At 33.8% G+C, this 24160-nt stretch overlaps 1 protein-coding gene across 10 annotated transcripts; it reads right to left on the bottom strand.

Moving 5' to 3' along the window:
- Nucleotides 1–702: 702 nt before the first annotated feature.
- LOC112789682 (chromatin-remodeling ATPase INO80) lies at nt 703–18007 on the bottom strand. Of its 10 annotated transcripts, none has more exons than XR_003196345.3 (26): nt 17507–18007; nt 17194–17284; nt 16562–16961; nt 16029–16461; nt 15731–15931; nt 15493–15603; nt 13359–13780; nt 13076–13184; nt 12909–12989; nt 12668–12840; nt 10679–10804; nt 10287–10448; nt 10148–10205; nt 9171–9401; nt 8884–9030; nt 7645–8190; nt 7119–7379; nt 6884–6991; nt 6480–6574; nt 6225–6381; nt 5709–5906; nt 5394–5552; nt 4077–4369; nt 2806–2880; nt 1839–1975; nt 703–982 (listed from the first exon to the last, which is right to left on the bottom strand). XR_003196345.3 is itself a non-coding variant. In XM_025831689.3 (23 exons), the coding sequence occupies exons 1-23, from the start codon at nt 17564–17566 to the stop codon at nt 4166–4168; spliced, it is 4533 nt and encodes a 1510-aa protein (XP_025687474.1). In that variant the 5' UTR covers nt 17567–18007; the 3' UTR covers nt 3932–4165. The 10 variants fall into 10 exon arrangements, 1 of the variants encoding a protein (XP_025687474.1); XR_003196346.3 differs by having other exon boundaries at nt 1930–1975; XR_003196347.3 differs by lacking the exon at nt 1839–1975 and having other exon boundaries at nt 2806–3067.
- Nucleotides 18008–24160: the final 6153 nt, after the last annotated feature.

The following is a 24160-nucleotide window of genomic DNA, read 5'->3' as shown; positions in this document are numbered from 1 at the left end:
TGTGTAAATAATTAGTATATCTTTTGATCAACTTGTAGATAAAGCTTAATGAAATCCAATATGTAAGTTTGTGTTATTATGGTGGGAAAAAAAGAATGCATGAATGTTTATGGTTCAGTTACATCATTTGCAGATTGTTATGCACTAAGACTTAAGACACATTGAGAAGAGGAGGTGTATGAAAGAAGCAGCTTACAAGATTTCCATGTTGAAGGCTTTGAGAATAATGGTAAAGAAACGAATCAATGTTGGCGGAGGAGAACGCTTTTTTGGTTGCTAGCTACCTGAAGCCATGGATATTATTGTTGACACTCACAATTCACAACTATTGCCTCTGCTGCATTCGAATAAAAAGCTATCGTCTCTGCTAACTTTTTGTTTTTTAAGTGGACATTGAAATTATTGAAGGAGGGGTTAAAACATATTATAATGCCTTTTACTCACATTTCTACACAATTAGTTTACAATGATTCATTAGATTATTAGACTATGATCACTTCTACTTATTCTGGTTTCTCTATCTTTGAATTTAACTGTGTGCGTCAAACAGACGCTTAATTGGATATACAAATTAAATACTACTACTTTAAAACATAAGTGCATGCTACAGTAAGATGTCCAAAACTGCCTTCACTTGAAGATGTCATATGTCTAGGTAATTGAAGATGATTATGAATTTATGATAGAAGAAAGGGAAGCAAATACTGAATTTCCTCAATTGTATTCAATATGGAATAATCTTTTACATTCGATCAAGGGTTGCTATTTATAGCAGATATTGCCATTACCAATTGTGCGCTCTGTAGACTAGTCTCCTAATCAGAAAAAGTTTATGTCCCTACATTCCCAGATCATATTCATCACTCCCTGCATCGTTGCTGCTACAGTGCAACTACAGCTGTTAAAAAGCTGCTGCACTCACCCTCACTCCAATAATCTTCAAACTTCATCTGTTATTGCTTCCAAATAGCAATTGTTCACCCTGGACATATTAGATATAATGATTTTAATATATAAACTATCTGATACTATTTAATTTACAAAATTAAGTAACCAATTTAGGTACAAAATTTTTGATTCGACAGCATTGACAATCAAATAATTTTAAACTTCCAATAGTATCTTGTCTCATAAATTGTACCATGATCAAACCTAATCCCCAATATTATCATACCTAACACCGAAGAACAATCAATACTTGTGGGTCAGGGGCAGCGATTGCTGCAACTCACGGGAGGGCAATATTAAAGATAAATTCTTCCGATAAATTTGTAAATTTACATGTAAAAAGGAAACAAAATAAAAAGAAGACTCATTTATCTCTCTAATCATTTCTTTTTAATAAAATTTCTAAGCACACGCAGCCTAATAGTGTTTCTCTTATTTTTCAGGTTCGATGTATGAAACAGTATAACAACCAACACGAATTATAGTTCAGCCTCTAATTACCATTGCCTGTAACTCGAGCATTTTAAATTAACTATAGCCTAAAGCGAACACCTTATCAATGACAGTAAATAAGGAAGCCAACCAAACATGTAATTCTCATTTATAAGCTTATGACACTGCATATCAAGAAAATGATAATTGTTTAACCGAACATTTAGTGCTTCATTCTTTTACCATTAAGATGAGTCTCATAATAATTATCTAACAAAATGAACACCTTTATGGAAAAAACCTAAAAGACAAATATAGAATTATCTACTGGCATCTTCTTAAGGTAAAGAAAAGCAAAATAAAGACAAAATGGACCTTTCTTTCTTTTTATTTTTACAATATTGAAATAACTTTAAATAGAATTGCGCCAGAAAATATTAATCCGGTTAATCCCGTACCCATAGTCATCATCAATCTCGAATGCCCTTCTTATTTCATATACACCTCAATGAACCATATGACACTAAGTGATTGAAGATATGTACACACCTTATCCTTGCAACATACTATCAATTTCTCAAAGAGATGATTTTCACTGAAACATACATACAAGAACAAACTCAGGTATAACCATAATACTAGTAGTAAGCAACCTAAATAACAACCAACCTCTAGAATATGAGCTAACATCAACATATAAGGTAAATAACACCATACTAATATCAACGTTTGACCTTAATTTCAGATATTCAGGCATCGACAAAAATGAACCACAAAAAATGCAAAACCAACATATAAGCTATGATCAATGATGATGAAAGCAACCAAACTTCATTCATAGACATATTGTTAACCATAAATAATTTCTTAACATGAGCTTCTAAAGTAGTAATTCCCTTCACATCCCTGATCAAGTTATTAACCTTCCTATGGTGATACTGCTGCAAACAGAACCCAAAAATCTTAGTTCTATTAATTATGACCAACTATTTAAGTTCTACGTTCCAAAAATATATTAGGCACGTAAACATTGAACCAACTGCTTGGCCAATCAAATGGATTAATTACTTGATGCTTTAAAAGAAAATCATGATAAAAAATATAATTGTGCTATCACTTGCATATTACATTTTTACCAGCAACTTATGCTTGTACTTTATCAATGATGATATCAATTTTTTTTTAAAGCATATACACAGAAAGTGCACCAAAAAAAGAACATAAGATGTATCTGACTTAGGCCATCATCTATCCTACTAGATTTAAATTATATTCAACTGTAGTGATTTTTTTGCTAAAAAAATAAAAAGAATAAGAACAATGAAGTATCACAGTGAAACAGTCCAAAACAGATTCAACCCAACCAGAGGCAACAGGCAAACTTTTCAGAGTTTCAGACCACACAAAGGCAATGAACAAACATACCTCCAGGATTCAAGGCGAGAGTGACAGTGTCGAAGGTGTGGTGGCAGGTCGGCAGAACGACCAAGGGGCAGCAACCTACGACGTCAAGCATAGATGGAATTAAAGAACACAGAACAGAGTGGTAAACGAACTGGGAGAGGAAGGTGGTCCAAGACAGCGATGATTGACCACAAATTAACCACCCCAAATTTCAGTGCTGGAAACAAGAAGCCTTCACAGACACACGTCACAACCCTTGTTTCTCCTTCAGATATTTTTTCCCCTATTTTTGGCGAGAATTTATTTCAGATTTGATAGTTTCAGTTTCCCCAATCCCCCCTTTTTACACAAATGCCATAAGTACAGAAAACTCATTTATCAAAGTTCTCATTTTTCTTTAAATTCCTAGCCAAACATATCTGGATAATGTTTATTTTCTTTTTTGTTTTCTATGTATAGAATACAGACTTATAGTTCAATTGTCAGGTTTGGTCTTAAAAAATAATGTAGAGTATATGAAATGTGTACGAGGTTCTGAAAATAATAAATGTAATAATGCATTATATGAAGGCCAAAGAGAATAATAAAGATGGAGAACTATGCTACCTAAGAAAGCAAACAGAAACGAAGGGGATAGAGTAGTACAAGTTTGTGTTGACAATGCAAAGATAGTGATGTAGGAATGAAGTCCCCATTTGGCTTTAGGTGTGTTTTTAAGGTCATTTGCATTTCAAAGTGGTGTATACAGAGAAAAGAGAGGACCTAGAAAGACAAGGAAGAAGACAATAGTGACATGCATAAAAAGTTAAGAGAGAAGAAAGGGCCAATTAGCATTAGATGGTATTGATGATAATGGAAGTTGCTGCTTCCATCCTCTCTGGACTGGTTCCTAATTCCTATCACTCGAATTCTTTTCCTTTCCAATATAGCTCTGCTTCATCCTTCAGATGGGAGCTTAAATATAAAATTGGCAAGCAAGCAAAGCAAAGCATGATTTCCACAGTAATCATATTAAATGCAGTGTCTTCATTTCCAAGTGCCTGCTATACATGCAATGACACACCGTCCTCTACCTCAAACTATCATCATCACAATACTCAGATTAATTTCCCCTAGAACAATTAATTTCCTCAGATTGCAAGTTGGATTAGAAAAAATTAACTCTTAAATTGAAATATCTATGTCTCTCTTTGTTTAGGATAGAATAGGTCAATTCATAACCTATGATTGTATATCTAGTAACATAATAATAATTCATGGAGCGTAAACTTAGTTCAAGTAAAGGAGCGTACAACTGTGAGGATTTACTACGTGGTTGGCAAGCGTCTTAGCCTGCTTCTGCTTTAGAACCTCGAGAACAGAAATCTTATGCTGGTGGAAGTTAAGTCTTCTCTGGGAATATGGTAGCCGATGCAGTAAAAGACTCTTCAAACTTTTCATTTACATTCTTCATCCGTTTGGGTCTCTTTGGTTTGTGGCTCACTGGTTCAGTAGTTAGGTGGTTATCATCCAATTCATAATCTATAGCCATAATGCCAGATTCACTTGGCTTTTGAGAATTCCTTGGTCTGGAAGCAGCTTTTCTCTGCAAATAAGACTCAAAGTTAATCCAATCCATAGATAACATCACAAATAAACTTGGAAATTTACTTCCTTGAATATTAGTAGACCTGAAATTTTATAAGATCAAACCAACAAAATAGTCCAGGCCCCTAGATTATTAAGTTTGCAAACAGGGATACATGAATTTCATAAGGTAGCGGATGTACCATTGATCCAGAGTAATAGATAAAATTTGAAACTCTCTATCCCTTTCTTTTCGAAAATTTGATATACGTCCAACTCTCTATCCCTTTCTTTTCGAAAATTTGATAATCCTCGACCCAAATCGAGAGCAGAAAAATGTTTGAAACAACAGCGGCGTACAAAATAAAAGTGTAATAGCTCGCATCTCGCATTGGACTGCACAAAAATCCCCTTTTTTTCTCTCATTTTTCTTCTCACTCTCTTTATTTATTCAAAACAAATAGCCAATCACTCTATGGAGTGAGAAACTTTTGCTCCATGGAGGATGATGGAATATCTCCTCCGATAATGCCTTAACTTTTGGGTCATGATTATACAAACCTTCTCTCACTATAGCTTTTTCTCTTGAATGGAACTTTCATGAACCAAAAGAGAAAAATGCGGCAATGCTATAAGATATTCCTCAAAACAAAATTCAAGATTGAGAATTTCACAGGAGAAATGTAAGAGACTGTCAAGATATTCCTCCATTAGGAATTCAAACTCTCCTACCAGCCATGGACTCTATAGAAATAAACCCTACCATAAGAGCTAAGACTTACACTGCTCTTGTAATGTACTTTATTCTTCAGCATAAATAGATAGACATCTGACTAATGCAGTTAAGGTAGTTATTCCTTTTACTCAAATTTCTCTAGCAGAAATGAATCAAAAGCACGTAGAAGTTATTCTAACCACAAAACAATTCCCTTGGGAAAAGCATTATGAAACTTCATACATAAAAATATTTATTGTGGTGTAAACAGTTCAAATGAGATTCAAGGAAAAAAAAGCCAGCATGGCCTAAGGATGTAAGATAATACCTTTTTATTACTGGCGTTTGATCCCTCTGGGTCCATCGGAAGATCAAAATCTGTAGTACCCTGGGCTGTAGAGTTTGTTAGATCCTCCAGAGATGCATCACCATCTTCATTTACACGGATACCCTTAGTTGGTTTCTTTTTCTTTTCCTTATCCTTTACCTAGAAGGACAAGTGAGGTCGAAATATAAACTAAAAAATTCGCATATTGTTTCAGGATCATGGATCCTATATATTCCTTATTCTTTCACACTGTCAGTGTAAGGAATATTTATCATATTGTAACAATAAATTTAATGTGACGAGAATACCACAAACCTGAATCGGGATTTCCTTTAATTTCTGTTCAAGTTGGACATCATCCAAAAGCAAAGATACGACATCCTCTGGAGCTAAAAGATCACCTCCAACAGAACCACCAGTCATGACAAGGTTCTGCACAGTACTTTTCTGACTTGCTCTAAGAAGTATCTTCTCTTCAACTGTCTCTTTACATATAAGTCGGTAAACAGTAACCTACAAGTTTCAAATTAACATAAAATCAGCTTTGAACAACAATAGTGATCCAATTTTTTTATCCCTAAATTGTGTTGGTGAGAGACATGATGTTGGAGATTGATAGAGAAAGGAGATCAGGAAAGAAATTTCTATATCCAAGTAATCCAACTATACAAGGAATGAAGATCCAAAGATACCATTTGCTTGAGGTCATAACTATTTGGGCAACATGGCATCCATAGGATTATTAACATAATAACAGATGTGTGAAGACGTTTTTTCTTTTAATGGAGAAATAGGACAAGGAGGGGGGGGAGGAAGAGGGTGAGAACAAACATCTTTTGTCTGACCCAAACGATGAGCTCTATCCATTGCCTGCAGATCCAACGTTGGATTCCAGTCACTTTCATAAAATATGACTGTGTCAGCAGCTGTCAAGTTGATACCTAATCCACCAGCTCTTGTACTCAGTAAGAACACAAATACATCACTCCTGTAATAAAATCAAAAACGAACATAAAAATTCTAGATGTTTTTTAATGGAATCAGACAAAATAACAGTATGATAGTTATAACAATAAAAGACATCACCTGTCCTGGAAGTCTTTGACCATGTCTCTGCGATCCTGAATAGTAGATGACCCGTCAAGTCGAAAATACTTATATTTTCTATAGTTCATATAATCCTGCAGGAAAGATAAAACCATCAGTCAACTGTAGAACAATGTGGAGAAAGTAGATGTTCAGCATGCTACTTCAACTTTAATTAAATAGCAAAAGTTCTCAAATCAAAAATGCATTTAACTCATTTAGTTGCTTTAGCGGGAAAGTATGCAACATCCAGGTCAGACCAGGTATTCAATGAATTCAATTTGATGTGACCATTACTTTGGAGGTAAATGCACACCTTTTAATAACTGAACTGTAACCTATAGAATTATTTCAAAAGATAACCATTATCAATATATTTAACATTGAGCCAAGTTCAATGGTACCTCCAAAATATTCAGCATCTTAGTCATCTGAGCAAACAAAAGAACACGATGATTTCCTGCTCGCAAGCGTTTCAATAGTATATCAAGTGTTTGAAGCTTCCCAGAGTCCTAATTATAATAAGCATAAGAAATGTTCAATATAATAATAAAAAATTGGTCCCATTTTTTTCCTTTTAATTCTATGGGGAGGATTCACATTCAATAAACACCACACAAACAGAAAAATAATCCTTACAGTGAGCAACTTTGCTGGGTCAAAATTATGCATCGGAGGTGAACAGCCAAAAACTTCATGTGTGAACTTAAGTGCAGGGTGTGAAATAGGTAGTTCAGAATCAATCTCTTCAATTAAATGATGAGGAGAACGAACAGGCTTTCTAGGCCCAGTAGATTCAGATGTACGCGCAAATCCTACAAACAACCTCTTAACCCAAGGATCGTGCAATTCTTCAATCATTTTATAGGAGAAGTTACGATCTGGGCAATGAGCAGCAATCTGTAAAGAATAACAGTGGCAGCATGATAGACAATTATCAGGAAAAAATACTTGAGAATACTTAGAAAAATATCCATATGAGAATGAGAAACTGCATATATTCATGTTAGTAGTAGGACAAGACACATATACAAAGTAAATTCTAATTGAATGGGTGACCTTTTCTATCACTGGTAGTTCTCTACAGAGCTAATTGCTCCTACTCTAGGTAGTCAACACTATTTCAAACAAACATGAAAGCAACAACAGAGAAAGAACAACATACTGGTGGAGCTCTAGTCGGTGGGATATATGTGTAAGCTGCATGAAGAAGCCTTGCATTGGATAAAAGTCTATGCTGATGGGAGATGACCAAAGCCTCAAAAGGATCACAGGTGGGCCCGGTTGCAAACCTTCGTTCAAGAAACTGAGCCTCGGATCTTGATGGCAATAATAACATTCTAGTAACAGCTCTCACTGTTCCTTTTTCCAGGTAACTACATTCAGGATCACTTACTGTGGTCTCCATAAGAAAGTCTATAAATTCATCAAGGAATTTACGTTCCCATCTCATCATAGAAAACAATAGTCTCTCCAAGAAAGAACTACTGGCCAGAAATGTCACCTCTTGTGGAGACAAATCCACCAAACGAGTAAAACCAAAGTTTCCGCTATTAACAACCACACCTTCCGAGATCATAGAGCGATAAATATTTTCCGGTGTAAAAATGTTGAAATGTTTCTGAAAAGATTCTCTGCAGACACCATGACCAACAGTCGAACAGAAAGTCTCAGATCTTTGCATAATCTCTTGGTAGACAAGTTTTGGCATCTGAAAAATTTTAAAATTAAAAAAAAAAATTAATAATAAAAAAAAAAAACATTGATCGTGAATGGACTTTCCTCAACTTAAAAGATAGTTGGGAACCTGGGATTGTACACTAGCCAAATATTCCTCGATTGAATTAACTTTTAATTGGGATGACAAGACCAAAGAAGAATTGAGCTGATGCAGTTTAAGTTTGAATTGTCAGATTATCCAAAATCCTTTGTTCATGGAGACATGAAGCCAGTGGTTTACTTTGGCTTTGAGATTAATTAAGACAGAACAAGAATGAGGGAAGGAGAAAGAGAAAATAATGAAATTCAACACTTTGGTATTGTTTAGCTAGAGAGACAGGTTTAGAGACAGAAAAATTGTCCCAAGAAAACAGTTTCTGTACCCAACAAGTGGAAACAGCAGAGATAGGACACAGGCACACAATTTTTCCAATTATACTCTAACTCCAATAGTAGTTGGAGTCAAGGTCATCAACAACAGATCACTGACTCATTGTGTTTTCCGAAATTTCCACTACACAGTAGCACCATGGTACTGATATAGCCAGATATTTGACCTAGTTCAGAGTCTTTCCAGCAGAAACAAGCAAGGGGATCCAGATGCCATTATTTATGAATTTTGGTTTTATCCTGACCAAACACCATATTATAATCTTGATACAGTAGACAAGGTTTGAGAAATTACCTCATATGATATGGGGTTGTGACCTCCAGGATAGTATATGTCCTCCAACTCCCCAAATGGGGGAGGTGGAAGGGAATTTGGAATCTCTGCAAAATAGAAGTATGTGCTACCCTCACTCCTTTCAAACAACTCTGGATGGTTGCAAACCTATCATAATTCAACAGCAGTTATAACCATGGCCGATCTTTCTTGGGGGGATTCATTTTCAATGAAGCAAACAGCAAGCACAAAATGAATCAATAAAAACAACTTTAGTCTGCCAAAAGCAGCATGGAAATGGACACTACCTTCCTTAGTTGAATAACAATATTCATTAGATTCAGGATTTTCTTCTCGTTGAGTTGCCCACGATTACTATCGAAAAGTTCAGCAAGAGATATCTTGTTCTTAATTGCTTGATAGAAAGCCTGCTGCCGAGAACTCAGCTTGCAATGCACCATAACCTCAGTTTTCTTAGTCAGCTCAGAAACTACATCCTTTTTAACGCGCCGCAACATGAAAGGCTTCAGAATTGAGTGCTGTTATACACGTGGAGAGATATTAAGTCAAGTAGTTCAAAAAGATGCAAAATTTGCAATAGTTTAATACAAAACCAGCAAAAATAATTAGAGGTAGTAAAAAAATAGGCGACCCCACCTAGTGGGATAAAGCTTTGTTGTTGTTGTTGTTGTAGTAAAAAAAGAATAATGGAGCACAATATAATGCATGAAATCGCAACTCCAGTTGTCACACATTCCTGAAACATGTATTTAGTTTATATTGGGATATGCATACATGATTATATGGATTTAGAGTAGTTAACAAGAGCTTTTCTGAAAACCCTAGCCAATGCATGTGCAGTGCACATATTTATACTGCAAAAAAGATAAAACCCAAAGCACACCAGCTTAGCTTAAAACAACCACGCAATAAATAAAAAATGCCCACAAACATGTTAAACAAGTGTTTAGTACTCTCAAAAGACAAATGCTACCAGCCTACCAGCACATTATCCAAAAGCAAAGTTGGATGAATTTTTCTCTTCATTTCACAATAAATATTACACAACAGAAGTCGAATACTACAAACCAAAAAATCTCCTGATAAACAAATCCCATATAATATTCTTAAATTGAAAATCCAAAATGATATAGTACAACAACAACAATGCCTTGTCCCATTATGTGGGATCAGCTACATGGATCGAATGACACAACTATGCTCTATCATGATTCATGTCTGAACTCAGCCCATTCTATTTGGAAAGACAGAAAGATGAACATACCAATCTATTCAGTTGATGCTCATTCAAGGTGCCACCATGTTCTGCGTGGTTCTCAATGCTGGCATGTGATTGGTCATAGTATGTTAGACTCTAATTATACGGCTAAAAAATCAATGGAAATACAATGAAGAAAACTTACCCTTTTGAAAACCACTCATTAAACTGCTCATGGCTATCAAATAAAGTTGGCATAATGAAGTGCAGAAGAGCCCACAGCTCTGCCATATTATTCTGAATAGGTGTGCCAGTAAGAAGAAGGCGATTCCGACAATTAAAGCTAAGGAGTGTCTTCCATCTTATGCTGTTAGATTGAAGAGAATTTTAGCAGTCAAATGTATAATGATACAAGTTCAACTATACAATTTCTACATTTAAAAAGTATACACAGTTCCATTGTAAGAAAAAATGAGCTATATAAACAGTTACTCATAGTTTTCTTATAAGAAACCACATGATCACGAACTGTAAGGACTAGACATATTCCATTCACTTATGATATTATGCACCTCATAAACAAAGATTACATAATACCTGGTTGAATTTTTTATTGCTTGAGCCTCATCTAAAACCATGTACTGCCATTTCACACGGCGAAAAAACTTCTCGTCTTGTACTAACAGCTGATAGCTAGTGATGACAATGTGGAATTTAGCGTCCCTGATAAACAAGAAAGAAGTATTGATGATAGCTATCACAAGGATGAGAGAATGCAAAAAGACGGAATGAACTACAAATAAAATTAAGACAGGCAAGGGCTAAAACATTTATTATGTTTTTGACCAATGGAACAAAACTCCAAACATTAGAGCATGACTTTGTGAAGATGAACAATACCATCCCCACCAAACATTTATAAAAACATCAACTTTGCCTTACATTGGATGTTATTTTACTTTGTAACAAGGCGAAGGACCAAGAATCAAACTACTAAAATTCAGTTACAAGGAAACCGTATACAGGATAAAATTTCACATTTGATTGTAAGTTTTTATTCAACGATACTCGTTCTTGAAGAAAGTTTTTGTAAAACTGACCATTGTATTGAAAGTTCATGTTATAGATCATAACTAAAATTTCACATTAATCTAACACCGTTTAAATCAACGTAATACATACTTCTTAAATGTATGTAAAATGAACTATTTGATCACATTCATTAATGTTGTCTATTTTTTACATGATCTTGTATGATATGTAGCTCCAATTCATCGGTTGGATTGATAAAATTTACATAAGAAAGTTATTCAAGGGGTAAGTTTACTAACTCTTGCATCAGTGTAAGATTCTACCTCATATATATAGGTGCATTCTAGTATGCCTATGCTACAGTAGCTATGGTGAAAGGGTTGCAAAATTAAAGTAACACTTTTTATTATTTAACAATGCTTTTTAAGAAGTATTGCTAAAAAAGTGTTATCAAAATGTAAAAGAAAATGTGACTTTAGCTTTAATAACACTTGCATAACCACCATAGCCATCATAAGCATAGGCATACTAGAGTATATAAGATAATATAAGGAAGTAATTAAATGAAATTACATAAAATTTCAAAACTTATATATTGAAATTACAAAAATTGAAAAGGCAGTTTGATAGCCATAACATTTCCTATCAGACTTCTAGTGTGTATAATGCAGAAGACCACTTCAAGCCTAAGGAGACTTGTCAATAGTAATACCCAAATAGCAGGCACATCTTATACTTCAAAGGAAACACTACAATAACACTTCTGATTTTGTTCCTCTTTTACAAGCATCTAGAATCTTTCTTGACCCGCCATATAATGATCGATTTGCATTTTTTCACAACCAGGCATTAGAACACAAAGCCACTATAATAGCTAATGGATTAATAGGCACTTGCCAATCCATGTTTTTATATTTTATTACAAATTAAAGATTAATTCAAATTTATAAGTTTTACAATTTCACCTTAGTTTTATTTAGAATTTAGTCAAGGTGGGTAGAGTAGTAAGTTTAAATTAGGAAGAGATGAGGAGAATTAAGCTGCGTCTGAAATGGGAGAGTAGTTTTGGTGGGTAAGTGGAGACCTTGTATCCCTTATGGAATACAGAATGGGAATCCACCCAATCCCATATCCATTATGAACATCAGTCTGGATCGAAGAAATTTCAAACTTTCAATACGGTATAGAAACACCAAAATCAGTTACTAATGTGGTAATGTCAACAACACAGATAGTAAAACTTTGGCTCAAAATCTTTGTGACTACCCAAATTTCAGTGCTGTATTTACCCAAGCCACACAACAAAGTGACTCCAAAAGGGCTTCTCTTATCTGAATTTTAACAAATATGACTCATGTATCCAGCAATAAAAAACAATTAAAGTAGATATCAGCATAAAAAGATAGCAGAACAAAGACCCCACTTGGGATATGATCAACTATGAGAACAAACCCTTTTCTTTCCTACCAGGCTACAAAATGACTTCTTTAATATATGTTTTCACTACCATCAACTCTTTTAAGGAAAATAGAATGCATGAGAAATCGAAATTACCTACGATATAGATCCTTTGGGTTAATACTTTTCCTAAGCACTGATCGCTCGGCAACACCTCCCCAATAAGGAAGTCTCTTGAGTTCAGGGCAAAAGCGCTCAAGTTCCTCATTCCAATTGTTTAAAACAGATGCAGGTGCAACAACCAGAAAAGGCCCCCATATATTTTTCTCCTGCAAGAATTAAAGCATGTTAAAATAAAGTCTAAAACATGAGCAAACAGACCACGTTCAATAGATACCTCAGCTAAATGGGCCAAAAATACCATAGCCTGAATTGTCTTTCCAAGTCCCATCTCATCAGCAAGTATGCCATTTAAACCCTGAAAGACACAAACCAAAATTGTTCAGATCGCAACCAAGAGAGAGCAAATATATTCATGTAAGTTCTCTGGGATTGCTAAAATACCTGCTCATAACAATTAACAAGCCACTGAAGACCTTTTAGCTGATATTCTTTTAGACAACCTTTAAATAATTCTGGTGTCTGAACTGTAGATGCCACAGGCATAGTTGAGCTGCAAAACAACGAGAAAAACTATTTAACAAAAATAAACAACAGTCTAACACCCCCATAATACCATATAGACAAAAGTTAACCCATTAATATGCAAATATATATTTATACATATCCTCATGGTGTACATTTATACATACATGTGACAAAAGCTAAGGAAAGAGGGAGAACTCACGGAGTTTGCAAATCAATGTCACTCGCTCCTGCTACCTCCTGTGAAAGTGGATCAGCTTCACCAGCCTGGCGCAGCCTCAGGCATTCACTGTCGAAAGCACTTGTCAACTTTCTTTGTTTGGAGACAGCTTCTTGAGCAGCCTTCAGAGCTTCCTTTTTCAATTCAGCCTCTTCAGGATCATCCTCAATCGGGCCAGCATCTGAAGAGTCAAAAAGTGCATCTTGATCATCTGCTTTTTCATCTTCCATTGGTAAAGCCTCTGAAGATAATAAGCTTGATTTGTTCTGCATGAAGTGACTGTAGAGCTCAGTTTGTTGTATGAGAAAATTAAGCCTTTGCTGTTGCCTCTTAGCTTCTCGAAGCTCCTGTTCACGCCTCAATGCTTCAGCAGCTTCTTTTTCCTCTCTTTTTCTCAATTCAATCTACAAGGAATGGCATTAAAAATCATATCACACTAGTGTAATGTATGAATTTATGCTAGCAAGATAATTTTCACTATCCAAAGAAAATCAAAGCCCACACCAAAAGAAATTCAAGTCTACCAAGAAAACCACCCAGTTACTCTCAAACAATATAAGATGCAGTACATCTAATAAACGGAGCACAACTCTTCTCATCAGGGTCCCAAAAGCCAGCTATTGAATAACTTCTGCAACATAATTTAAACTTATGATTTTAATATGAGCAAAATACTAGGTGCCAAAATGGGTTCAGCCAATGAAAAATTGAATTCCTGAAGTGAAAGCTTTTCTCTTTTTGCACGATCTGCATTTTTTCAGTTGTCAATGAAGATTTTAGTTTGGACAAATGCAAGAACGAGAGCTCTATGAACTGTGAAGAATGAAGATTACAACAGATGAAGAGCGGATGAAGTTGTATCTAGTGCAGATGGAGTGATAAGTACGGGAATGGTTGTGGGACAAAGCGAGAGGGCAATTGAGGCCATATGAGAAATTTTCCTTTTCTTATAAAAAAATAAAATTAAATTAAAATTAAAGAAAAAATATTCTATGTTCAAAAGTCATGTACAGAAGACATGATCTGAACAAAGCTTACTATGTAAAATTTTAAGGGAGGCCACTCTTTTTAATTTAAATAAATTATGGGAGATAAGTGTCAACCAAAAATCTGGAGGGGGCAAATGTTATATAATCTAATCATATGAAACCTAAATCAATTTATGAGAAATTGATGTAAATTTGAAACTTCCCAAGCATTAAACCTAAATCAATTTATGCCATAAAATATAATCTAATCATATGAATTGTTTAAATTAATGCCAGACTCTAACTTATAATGATAGGAACACACAGGGTTCTCCCTTTTATTGGGACCTGCAATGTTTGTGTTTCCATTACAGAAAACAATCCTCTAAAATGAGAAAAACGAGAACCCAATCACTATTGAATTCACAACTTCCATCATATACGATCCCTACCACCTTGATTCAAGGGTAATTAGAAACTCTCCTTGATAATGCTTCTTTGTCTTCCTACCCAGCAAAAGGTTCTCTTGATTCAAATGGTATATTTATTTTTAAATCCTATTTCCAGTTCCCAACTCATTCCTCAAATACAACCTCTTTCCACTTAGATAAACCCATTTGGAAGTCATAGCTCCCTCTAAAGTCAAATCCTTTATATGGAAGGTTGTGCTCAACAAAATTAATACCAAAGACATAATACAAGTTCAACGGCCACAGTTGTGTATCAAAAATTAAGAACTAACTCCACATCTGTTTTTGCAATGTATGGAATAATCATCTTAGGTGAGTGTTGGGGGTGAGGTAAAAAACCTCAGGTCAGTTTCTCTTGACTAAGTTTGTTGACTTGGGGAGGTAACATATTTTCAAACAAGCAAATTTTATGAAATAGGATTAAACATTTGGCATCTATTTGGTGCAAGGCTCGTGATTCTCTCACACATCAGCAACTCACATATGGGACCAGGCAAGGCCATCAAAATTGCTGACCCTCATTGTACAAGACCCAAGAAATGAGCTCACAGTTGCCCAATCCATTACCCACAATGGATGAACCTATTTGACACCACTTGAATACTATAAAAATCAAGAATAAATGCATACAGAATCAAGTCAGCGAATTTAAAATTTCAAATACAAAATAAAAATTACCATCTCCTTATCAGCTCGTTTCCAGAAAAACAACATGTCTCTAGCTAGTTTGCGGGTGCGAATGCTGGCACCCCGAGTCCATCTAAGTGATCTACTAACTTTCATTCTAACCTGAAAAAAAAAATCAATTTCAGTCATTTTGCAGAAAAATGAAATCACAAGCTTCGTATTAGAACTACAGACAACAAATATCAATGTAGAACAATACAAAGAGAGCACAAATGTGTAAAGTACATGCCTCTCTTTGACAATTCTCTGAGAACCTCTTGGCATCCATTAGTTGCTTTCGATGAAAAATTGTGAAATTCCTATGATGTTTTGGAACGTCTCTTCTGACAATGTTTACCCAAATCTTACCAATTCTGTCCCTTTCCTCCTTCTCAATCAAAGCAGGATCTTTTTTCACCTTTTGCTTCTTAGGTAGGCTTCGCTCAATTATCTAAAGCAGTTAAATGTCAGAACTAAAGTAAAGGAAAGAGGAAGAAAATACAGAAAAATAAGGAGAGGAAAAAATTATAGGCCCAACTGATACATACCTCATAAGTATCACCTTTTTCCAAAACCTTAACATAATAAACCTGCAATACACCACCCTCAGACAAAATAGATCGCTTTATGTTTCCAGCTGCCCCCTCTGGGATGAAGGAATTTAAACCGACATTGGACACTTTCAGACTGAACTTATGAGGTGAATTAGAAGCGGACATGGCCTTCAAGCGTGCCTGAAGTGAGTCATATTGGGACATAGGCTCCCCCATGCCTCCTCGGTTTGTAGTCATGAACCTTTTATCAGTAGCCACCATTGCAGCCAAGGACCCCAAATCCAAGGTACCCTTTAAGTAAAATTCATCTACATGGATATCTGAGAAGTTTGGCAGGTTCAGCATTGAAGCTAGCTTATCATATTTTGGAGGAATCTTATAAGAGATACCATCAGTAATGTCCAAAGAAGCAGGTTCATACATAGTCCTGCAACAAGTCAACAAAAGCTGAGCTGACTTTCAATAGAATAATGATTTACCATCCAAAAGCCATGGCAGAATAAAAGCAATAAAATAGTAAGGCAAACCTATCAGAGGCATATCGCTGCAGGAAATTAGCATCATGGTAGTTTCCTGGTTTCTGAGAATTGGAATCATATAGCCATTCAGATGCAATCTCTGCAGCATGCAGTCCTCCATAGTGATCATTCCCAGACTTTCGAGCTTTTGAGCCACTGCTACTTTGGACAGGTGGAACAGCAACCTGATTTTGGGCATGAGTAGATGAGGTGTCCTTAAACCTCCTCTTGTATTTCTGGACATGCTCTCCAAGCATCGATCTATATCGCTCCTCTGTGATACATGTTCCATAAAACCGACTCCTTTCTTCCTCGTCACTGTTTTGAGACCATCCTCTCTTCAACAAATTTACCTCCCTTCCGTTCGCATTCACATTCCCATTACTGTGACTTGCCATTGCCCCACCACCTGATCATGGAACCCACCCAAAGATACACGTCATTATTGTCATTGTTTATTCTATCATACAAGTTAAACCTCTTGACCCAAGAACAAATTAGTAACCATACTATCTTTAATCTTCACAAAATTACAAAAGAACCATAAATTTCACAAGCATAAAATCCAAATAGACAATAACTCATCAATCCATAATAAAACATGAACCATAACAAAAACACACAAAAAGCGTAATGCCTACCTCGGCTATCTCTGCTCTCATCATCCTGACTACTATTCCCGTAATAACCAAAATCATCATCTCGTTGTGGAAGTTGAAAGTTCATCAAAGGCTACAAAAACAACGCGATCAGAATAACATTAAATTCGTCGATTTTTTTTCGTTTGGAGGCTTCCAAAGCAAAACATAACCAACGAACAACAAAAATAAAGGAACTGACGAACACGTTAAAACTAAAAGACAACGTGCAGAATCCCTATTCATACATAAAACAATGGCGGGAAATACAGTAATCACAAAAACTGGAAAACGGGGAAGAACCAATGCGGAGAACCTCGAGATTGAAGAGATTGGAATAGGAGAGCGAGTCCTTGGGATTGTTTCTGTGATCCATGTGATATAAAGCGACCACAATGCGAGCGTAGCGACAAGTGCAGAAACCCTAATTTTTTCAAAAAGTACGGGGGAAGAAGAGTTTTTGGAGAGAGAAGAAGAAGCGTTAGACCTAAGACGAGTGAAGAGAAAGGGATGAAGGGAATGGAAGGGAAAGGGTGCGTAGGATAAGGTGGACTGCGAGGGGAAAGAGAAAGATGGTGGACACAGAGGGTGTGTGGAGCACGGGAGTGTGCTAAAGTGCGCTGTGTAGGTGCCATTCTTTTGTTAACGTGCGCTACCCGAGTATTCCGTTCGCGCTTTTTTTTTTTTTTAGTTTCTCAGTTGAAACATAGGATCACAAATTCACAACTAAGAGGAATTTGCCGTACGTTTTGAGATTTGGAGATGGCGCATAAATGAGCTGCTAGGGAGAAAGTGGGAAAGAATGCAAATATGCAATGTTTTTTATAAATTTCTTTAGATAGAAGTGTCTAAATGTCCATGATTGCCAATAGTCCCCTACACGTACAAATTTTTTTGACAAATAAGTTCATACAAATTAATTTTAATCAAACAAAATTTATTTATATAACGTATGTATAAAATTATATTGTTCTTTTTCTAACATTTGTATCCTGTATTTCTCCTCTTTCTTCTCATCTTTTTTATATTTTTTCATTTTTCTTCGCATTTTTTTCGCGTATTTTATCCTTTTTATTGTTCTTTTTTTACTATCATTGTTGCTGCTGTTCTTCTTTTTATCAGTATAAATACATCGAAAATTCTTAACTATACACATAAATATCTTAGTTTTACACCAAAAAATTGTTACAAATACATAAATATATTTTTTTAATACTGCATTTTTTCTTCTTCTTCTTTTTCTTATTTCTTTCTTTTTTTTAGTTGAATGAATGTAGGTGCATCCTTTTCCAATTAATTTTGCAGCATTATGTATTTCTTCTTTTTTTGTTTTTATTTTTGTTAAGAGAGTAAAATAAGAAGAAACTTAAGAAGGTAAAACAAAAACGAAAAGATGAATAAAAAAAGAAGAAGATGGTGATGATAATGATTAAGGAGGAGGATGAGAAATTTTGAACTATGCAGAATTTATTAGAACAAATGCACCAAAAATTCTTAACGATACACATAAACACCAAAATGTTTTCTTTAATACTACATTTTTTTCCTTCTTTTTTCGTTATTTCTTTCTTTCTTTTAGTTGAATGAATGTAGGTTCGTCCTCTTCTAAGTAATTTTGCAGCATTATGTGTTTCTTCTTTTTTGTTTGATTTTTTGTTTTTATTCTTATTAAAAGAGTAAAACAAGAAGAAACTTGAGAAACTTTTGGATCAAGCAACGTCATCAATATAGTAAAAATTCTATGATAACGATAACAATAACGACGATAATGATAGCGACGATAGTATAAGAAGACGACGACGATTATTATAACAATGATGATCATGATGATGAAGATTATGGAAGAGAAAAAAGTCCAATAAAAAAGAAGGAGGAAGAGGAGGAAGAGAAGGTGGTGGTGTTGGTGACCATGATAACTTAAGAAAAAAATAATGAAAAAGAATGAGAAGAAGAAGAAGAAGAAGAAGGATAAGTGATAAACCTCAATTTATTCAATGAAATAGCATGGTTTTGTGAATTTCTTTTAATTTGTGCTTAAGAGTGAAAACATATTTTTTAGGCCTTTAAATTGCTCATTTTAATTCACTTTAATTTCATTCGATACCTTGATATGTTTGTTAGGTGGTTTCACGATTATAAATGCAAGGATTGGGTGGAAGAAATGAAAAGAAAAACATGCAAAATGAAAGATTCATGAAGAAATTATGAGAATTTGGTGGATTCATGACCACGCGCACGCTAAAAAATAAGCTGGTTGGATTGAGTTTTTAAACTTGTTTAATATGTATCGTCGCTAAAAAAATGAATGAAATGTTGCATTTTCGCACAAGAGGCCTAAAAAATAAAACAAAATTATTTTCTATTTACATAATAGCTGCGGAAAATATATCAAAAAATAAATCCCATTTTCAATTGCTTGACTTACGAAGTGAAAGAGTAATCTATTCTATTATATAAAAATCAGATGTCTGCATTTAATGATGGAGCTGACGTGGCATGCTCCGAAGAGTGTTTTCCAAATTAATTACTTTAATTCATTCAATACAATTTATTGCAATGACTTAATTATTTCACCTAATTGATTTGATTAAATATTTAAATATTAATATAATTTATTATAATTTATATTACTTAATTAATTACACTACATTAATTGTAATTCGTTATATTAGTGAATTGGTTTTTTTCTTTATGAAGTCTAAAATAAAATAAATAATTTATTGTTTATTCTAATTAAATTTATTAAATTTAATTATATATTATATATGAATTAATGTTAATTTATAAATTATTTTATATTATAATATTCAATCAAATAAATTGTAAATTACTTTAAATTATATACGCACGGAAAAATGGATTTAAATGTGATTTACATAATATAGATAGTATTTAATTAAGAACGGTGTATTTTTAAGTGTTTTGATACGACTTAATTATACCAGCTAATTGATTTGATTAGATATTTAAACATCAATGTAATTTATTATAGTATATAATACTTGATTAATTTTACTGCATTAATTGTTATTCTTTATATTAGTTAATTAGTTTATTTATTTATAAAGTCTAAAATAAAATAAATAATTTGTTGTTTATTCTAATTAAATTTATTAAATTTAATTATATTATATATAAATTAAAGATAATTTATAAATGACCTTATTTTCTTAGCCTTTTATATTTCGTGGATTGTTAAGTTTTAAGTTTTATATTTCCGTAAGCAAAAGTAATATAAGGCAAAACTTTCTTCATTTTAAACGTAATTATTCTATGTATTATAAACTAATATCATTAGATTTGATTTATTAAAAATATAAAATAATTTTATATAACAAATTATTAATTAAACTCATTCTAAAATGTAAGCAAAATAAATTAATTTCTTAGGCGGCCCAATATGGATCCATGATTTATACAATAATCAAACAAAGCATAGAACTTGTGAATTGTGATAAAAAGGGAATAAAAAAGTAGGGCTCACACCATGTTGGTTTGCTTGCCCCCATTGCATCTTAACAAAACATGGGCCTACGGAGACTAATCCCAATTTCAAGTTAGGCAGATAGAAAATATATCCGGATTTCATACAATTAATTTCAACCCGCACCCAAAGTCCTCTTTTAATCTTTTTGGGTCTTCTCTCTCCTAGCAAGCAAGCATATACGCCAGCAATGGAAAACGGCGTATATACTTTTAAATTTTTGTTTTTAAATTTTAGAGTGTGATACTACATGTCGTGGAAGCAAAATTATAAGTACTGTATTTTGTGTTTTAATACTTTTGATCATGTGGAATTACAAGTGAAATTATAGAAAACAGTAATAACAATTCCGACAAATGGCTGGCATTCTAGAAATTAAAATTTGAAGTAATAAAAAATATCATTATATACATGTGAATAAATTGTATCACCAGTTTTTTTATTGTAAATTCTATGTTACTCAACAATTAATTAATCAATATATAATTTCAAGCTATATTTTTGTTATTATATAATACTTTTTATTATTTTATATTTGCAATAAATATTTTTTATATAGCTTATTGCTAAAATAAAAAATTTTACTAATTAATTAGATTTACAGTAGATTCTAGTTATTTTTTTAAATCTAATGACACTTTTAGTTACTTTTTATTCGATAATTTTTCTGTCATGTATAATTATACAACTCATTTAAGCAATGATTATTGTACATAGGTACCAATATTTTACAGAACATTATGTATGGTACCAGACTCTTGATAAATCCAGATGTTCCTGAGGCTGTGATGCTTCGAAAAAAGTATTGTACAAATATTGTGAATTATTTATGGTTGTGCATATTGACTGTATTTTTATGGTATTGTGATTGATAAGTAGCGTGTACTATAGAGAGATCTCGCAGTACCTGTCTGTGTTTTCTGGCAAATCGGCGTATGTTAATGAAGATGAAATTTTATATTCCACTGAGAGGAAGACAATAAAGGAGTTACGTGCGGCTGCGGATGTGAGTGCCTTATAGAAAACTACTTTTTTATGTTTGGTTCATTATTTGTTTTTTTTTTTTACTTTCAAACTGTTCCTATGTAGGTTGGATTCTATGTTATTCTGGCCACTGTTCTTGATGTTGAACATGTTCTAAGTTGGTGGTATAAATCTTGTGTTTGCAGTGTGAAGGCAGAAGCTAATGCGGATACATACTTCTGCGATGGCTGTAATAAGGACGTGAATAATGTTTTTAATAGGTACGACTCTAATTGAACTTATTTGTGCAATCTTTTCATAAAAAAGCAATATAGTTATGTAATTGATTATGTCTCTTTTTAATTTATTTAGCAATATCTACCTTAATACCAACAATTAGCAGACAATAAGAGAACAATTTATTAAAAACAAAAACTCCTTTAATTGATGAAAATATTGTCTATCCATAAAAAAAATTGTCAAAATGAGATAGAGTGCATAGAAAAAATTCATATACCTACAACAATTTTATACCAAAGTCTCTTCTGCTAGACTAAAATCTAGAAAACTGATAAGCCTAAAAAAATTATGTTTGAGCATTTAAATTGTGTTGAATATAATTTTTATGATTTTATTGTAACTAAAGGGTGACAGGCCAAGTGTTAGTTGATGTTTTTGAATAAAAAAAAAGTAGGTATAAGTTGAATTTGTTGGTTTTAGATGGTACTGCTATAATAACTTTTGTTGTGTTCGATAAGGAGACCGCAGCTCTATTTGGACGAACCTGTACTGAGATGGTGAAAAAGTTGAATGTATGTGGTTTCTGCTGTTGAAACCATTTGAATGGTTGTGATGATTCAATGTCGGAAGTGAATATAGAAGATAATTTTATACCATCCTCAGAAACTTTAGACGGTATGTAAAAATTTTATCTGTATGTTTATTTGCATCTTTGTGTACATCATGGACTAAATTGTATCGGTATGATAACTGAGTATCTAAAGAGAGTTCATTCAGGAAATGTGTGGGATATAGAAAATCCTATTTATCAATGTCAACACTGTAAAGCATGGATGTGGTCTGAAGAAAGGCTTGCTAAATTCAAATAGTTGCCCCAACCAAAGTTTTTATTATGTTGTATGGAAGGAAAGATCGAGCTTCCTCTACTTTATGTGCCTCTTGATGAGCTCATTCAGCTTCATACTAGACTAGATCAAAGAAGTATTCATTTCCTAAAAAATATAAGGGTATTTAATTCAATGTTTTGTTTTACATCAATGGCCGAAAAAAATGACCGTGGGGTGAATAATGGGATTGCTCCTCCAATTTTTAAGCCTTGGGTCAAAACTATCATAGCATTGGTAGCTTACTTCCTCCGAATAGTCTGCGACCAACATTTGCCTAGCTATATATCTATGAACAGAAAATAAGATTGATAATCGGATAGGCACACTTTGGTAATTTTTATGCAACCAATCAAACATTTTAGTTATTTTTTATATGTGAGAGAAAATAACATAAAATTTATTTTTATTTTTTGCAGTTCCAATGAAGCTATAAATGAGCGGGATAAGAAAATTGTGGCAATATTAAGAAACATGCTAGAAAAATATAATAGTTTGGCAAAGAGTTTTCGCTATGCGAGAGATAGGTACCAATAGGAAAATTGCACAAACATAAAGTTTAAGTTGATTAATAAAAGGACTACAGATGGCAGGACATACAACTTGCCATCTGCATCTAAAGTGGCTGCATTGATTGTTAGCGATGTCGAACAACTAAGCAAAGATAGAGATATTATTATAAAGAGTCAAACTAGAAAGCTCCAACAGATTGATGTTTTTCACCCATCTTATTTAGCCTTGCAATATCCATTGTTGTTTTCATATGGGGATGATGAATTTCGTTTGGGTATTGCAACATCAGATTCTATCTCCGCTAGGCCTACAAAGAAAAACAAAACAATCACTTTGCGACAATTCTTTGCTTTTCAACTACGTACAGAAAAGAATGGGTGAATCTCCGTTAATTCTAAGATCAAAGAGATTATTCCAACAGTTTCTGGTAGATGCCTACATAATGGTAAAATCAGAGAGGTTAAAATTCTTTAGGTGTAAACAACCATAGTTGAGGGTTGACAAATACAAATGTCTGCATGAAAGTCTTATAAACGGGAATGTAGATGCTACAAGGCTTGGCAAAAGAATCATTCTTCTCGGTACTTTTATCGGTGGACCTAAGTACATGATGAATAATTGTAAAGATGCATTTGCAATTTGCAAATATGCAGGATATCCTAACTATTTTATCACTATGACCTGTAACCCTGAATAAGATGAGATAAAAAGAGAAGTGACTCCCATTGGATTAAAGGCAGAAGATCGCTCCTGATATATTGTGTCGAGTTTTCAAGATCAAACTTGATGGTTTGATTGATGACCTAAAAGAGGAACAAATCTTTGAAAAATTTTTGGAATGTAAGTCTGTGTTTATATAACACCTTATTAAAATCTTATGCTGTAA

Source organism: Arachis hypogaea, chromosome 3, assembly GCF_003086295.3.
Source record: "Arachis hypogaea cultivar Tifrunner chromosome 3, arahy.Tifrunner.gnm2.J5K5, whole genome shotgun sequence".
In the NCBI taxonomy this organism is placed as follows: Eukaryota; Viridiplantae; Streptophyta; class Magnoliopsida; order Fabales; family Fabaceae; genus Arachis; species Arachis hypogaea.
The sequence above is the reverse complement of the archived record's forward strand: the minus strand, read 5'-3'. Positions and strand labels throughout refer to the sequence as shown.